The following is a 3,326-nucleotide window of genomic DNA, read 5'->3' on the forward strand; positions in this document are numbered from 1 at the left end:
GCTGAGCAGATGGTCAACAGATTCTAAAGCACTTAAAGAGCACCTGTCATCTACACACACACACACACACACGTTCACTGAAGAGGAGAATAACATGCTTTCCGCCTGTCTGTCAGTGTTTTTGGATCCATGTTACAATGTAACAATAATTTGGCTGTGGGAACGCTCACATTGAATCATTTTCAGCATCGTCCAGGCACCGTTGAGATCTGATGATGATTCCGAGGAGCTTCTAGGCAAAGACAACGCAGGATGATGACTCCGCAATGGCAGCAGGGATGGAAAAAGTGAACTGCCTCAGCTAAAACCTTCTGTTTAGTTTTGTTTGACATTCAGTTGGAACCACTGGCGGAACTACCAGGGTCGCAATTGCGATCGGGCCCTGGCGTTTCGCCACTTGGGGGGGCAGCGAGGAAGAAGAGGGCCCCCCCGAGATTGTGCCGCTCCTTCCCTGCCGCACAGCCACCCGCAGCATATACATGGCGGCTGTGCGGCAAGGCTGGAGAAGCAGGCAGCACCTATTGCTGTGTGAGGACCCTCTCCCCTTAGCCCCACCCCCTGGCTGCTGAGACGAGGAAGAGGGCCCTGCAGGAGAGGAAAATAAGTTTGGAGTGGGAAATGTGGTATATGTTGGAGCTGTATAAATGAATGGTAGTGATATTGAATAGTTATCTTCTCTTCCAGCGACAAACTGCTCTTACTTCAAACACTTCACGTCTGGAGAGAACGCGGAGATCTTACAAGTCACCACTCAGAAAGGTACGGGAGACGTCGGCTGCGCCTCTTTGCTATAAGATGTGTTTCTGGTGAATAAAGGAGTGAACGCCGGTCCTCAGAATCATCACATCATCTCCTCTGCTACATCATCCCGAGGACACAACCCCGGCACTGTAACCGCAGCCAAACAATAAGATGAACTAGAGATCAGCAATATGATATTGTACTGTATATGCGATCATTGCTCTTTGCTGCACATGTGTGCGTCTGATGAGTTGTCACTACACGGTGCCGTCATACTTCCCATCCTAGTATTAGAATCATCTCTGAGGGTCTCCCGGCATTAGGGTCCAGTGATATAAAGTCCCCCATGCTGCTTGATGAGGATTCCTCTGCACAGGACTATAGACTGCCATAGTGATACTTTGTATTCCTCTGCACAGGACTATAGACTGCCATAGTGATACTTTGTATTCCTCTGCACAGGACTATAGACGGTCATAGTGATACTTTGTATTCATGGTGATACTTTGTATTCCTCTGCACAGGACTATAGACGGTCATAGTGATACTTTGTATTCCTCTGCACAGGACTGTAGACCGCCATAGTGATACTTTGTATTCCTCTGCACAGGACTATAGACGGTCATAGTGATACTTTGTATTCATGGTGATACTTTGTATTCCTCTGCACAGGACTATAGACGGTCATAGTGATACTTTGTAACTTTATAGTCTAGGTTCAGCAGTAACATTCCATCTCTGATCACTAATATCTTACAGAAGCTTGAGGCCTTGTTCACACCTAGCGTGGAGCAGGAGTGGAGCAGTTACAGACCGGAGCAAAACTGCGTCCAATGTATTCCAAATGGGATTTTTAGCTCCAGTTCACCTCGTAGAGTTCAGGTCCAGAGCAGGTAAAAAAAACTGCAGCAGGCCCTATTTTACCTGCTCTGAAACGCATGCAAACGCCTGGAACGCACTGAAAGCCCATTTTAAACTACAAAATAATTAATTTTTTTAACAAAAACGGCCCGGAAAGCATCAAAAGCGTGGCACAACCCACTGCACTGCGTGTGCAGAAACTCATGCGGATCTGCTCTGCATTTGGTGTGAACAATGCCTCAATATCAATGGAATTTCTAAAGTCATTTGTGTGAAATGAAGAGAGCGTTACAAAAGATCCTGTCCTGATGATCCTTGTTCAAGAACTTCCTGTTGCAGGGCGACAACTGGAAATTAGAAGCATGGAGATAATTATGATGTGGAAGATGACGATGTCTATGCTGCATGTATTCCTGAATCATGGACTCAATGCTGGAATAACAGCAATGACTTATACATAGTAGACAGAGGCGGCCTCAGAGGAATGGCATGGATCTCCTTGTTCATCCAGTCTTCACATTTATAATTGTCCTCATCAATCCCCCTTCACCCCGCACCTTAGGAGGGAAGGGGGGGGGGGGAGGTCAGGGCTAAGAATACCCCCCCTTACCCTGATTCATGTCTCTGCAGAGTACAGCATCTCGGCTGCAGCCATTGCCATCATTGGGGTCGGCTTCATGACGATGGGCACCATCTGCACCCTGCTGTCCTTTAGGGAGAAGCTGGACTACCTGCTGAAACCGGCCGGCCTCTTCTACATCTTCGCAGGTCAGTGCGCCGTTATATTGATGTATCTACTGTACGGTCCCCTCACAGGGGGGGGGGGGGGGAACCAGAAGCCCCAATGACTGCAGGAGTCCCCCAAAGCTTGAATTTTGGTGTTTTGGATGGGGTGAGGAAGGGTTAGAGAACACCTATTGGGTTTGATTTGTTGTCTGCACCCCCCCCCCATGGGGATGTTTCTCCTCACTTCCTGTTCCAGATATGGGGTGTTGCATGGACGGGAAGAGTCTGTCTGATGGGACGGGAGGTAGTAACACAAAGCGCAGATATTTAGTAGAACGGGGGGAAGAGTTTTTATTGTTCATCCCAAACTTTCTCCTCCTCCTCCTTTGTAAGTGAAGAATGCTCACAAAATTCTGGGCTGCAGTTGGGTTTTAAAGTGCACCTGTCATAAAAGAAAGGAAGGCCCCTGACATTAATACTTATGAGTCACCAGAGAGGGTAACCATGAGGCAGGAGTCTTCCAGCGGGGAGCGAGGTGGGGGGTCCACATTGCAGATCATTCCTCTGACGTGTCATTTCCATGTTCCAGGCCTGTGTATGATCATCTCGGCGGAGGTCATCAGGCAGTCGGTGCACAGGATGATTGACAGCAAGGAGACCGTCTGGATCGAGTATTACTACTCCTGGTCCTTCGGCTGCGCCTGCGCCGCCTTCGCCCTGCTCTTCATGTGCGGCATCGCCCTGGTGCTCATCTCCTTACCCCGGATGCCCAGGAACCCGTGGGAGAGTTGTATGGACGCCGATCCTGAGATGTGAGGGGGGGGCCCCCCCCTCCAAAAGCCTCCAGACCGATGGGGACTGCAGCTTCTCGAATACATATCTCATATCTGCTGATCTGTACAATTCCGTCTCCATGTCAGCAGGATGGAGAAAGTTCTTTATTGTATATAGCTCACACAAAGGGTCCTATGGTCCACGGCTGGCTGTTACATTTCGCT

General features: G+C 49.0%; 1 protein-coding gene across 1 annotated transcript in view; it reads left to right on the top strand.

Annotated features, from left to right (window-relative positions):
• CACNG1 (calcium voltage-gated channel auxiliary subunit gamma 1) overlaps positions 1-3,144 on the top strand; it is a 13,688-nt gene extending 10,544 nt beyond the window's left edge. Inside the window, exons 2-4 of the mRNA XM_018572954.1 lie at positions 685-759; positions 2,233-2,370; positions 2,918-3,144. Coding sequence (XP_018428456.1) covers positions 685-759; positions 2,233-2,370; positions 2,918-3,144 — 440 coding nt within the window. The remainder of the gene's footprint in view (positions 1-684; positions 760-2,232; positions 2,371-2,917) is intronic.
• The last annotated feature ends 182 nt before the right edge of the window (positions 3,145-3,326 follow it).

Source organism: Nanorana parkeri, unplaced genomic scaffold (genome assembly GCF_000935625.1).
Source record: "Nanorana parkeri isolate BGI_ZX_2015 unplaced genomic scaffold, ASM93562v1 scaffold2184, whole genome shotgun sequence".
NCBI classification, from domain to species: domain Eukaryota; kingdom Metazoa; phylum Chordata; class Amphibia; order Anura; family Dicroglossidae; genus Nanorana; species Nanorana parkeri.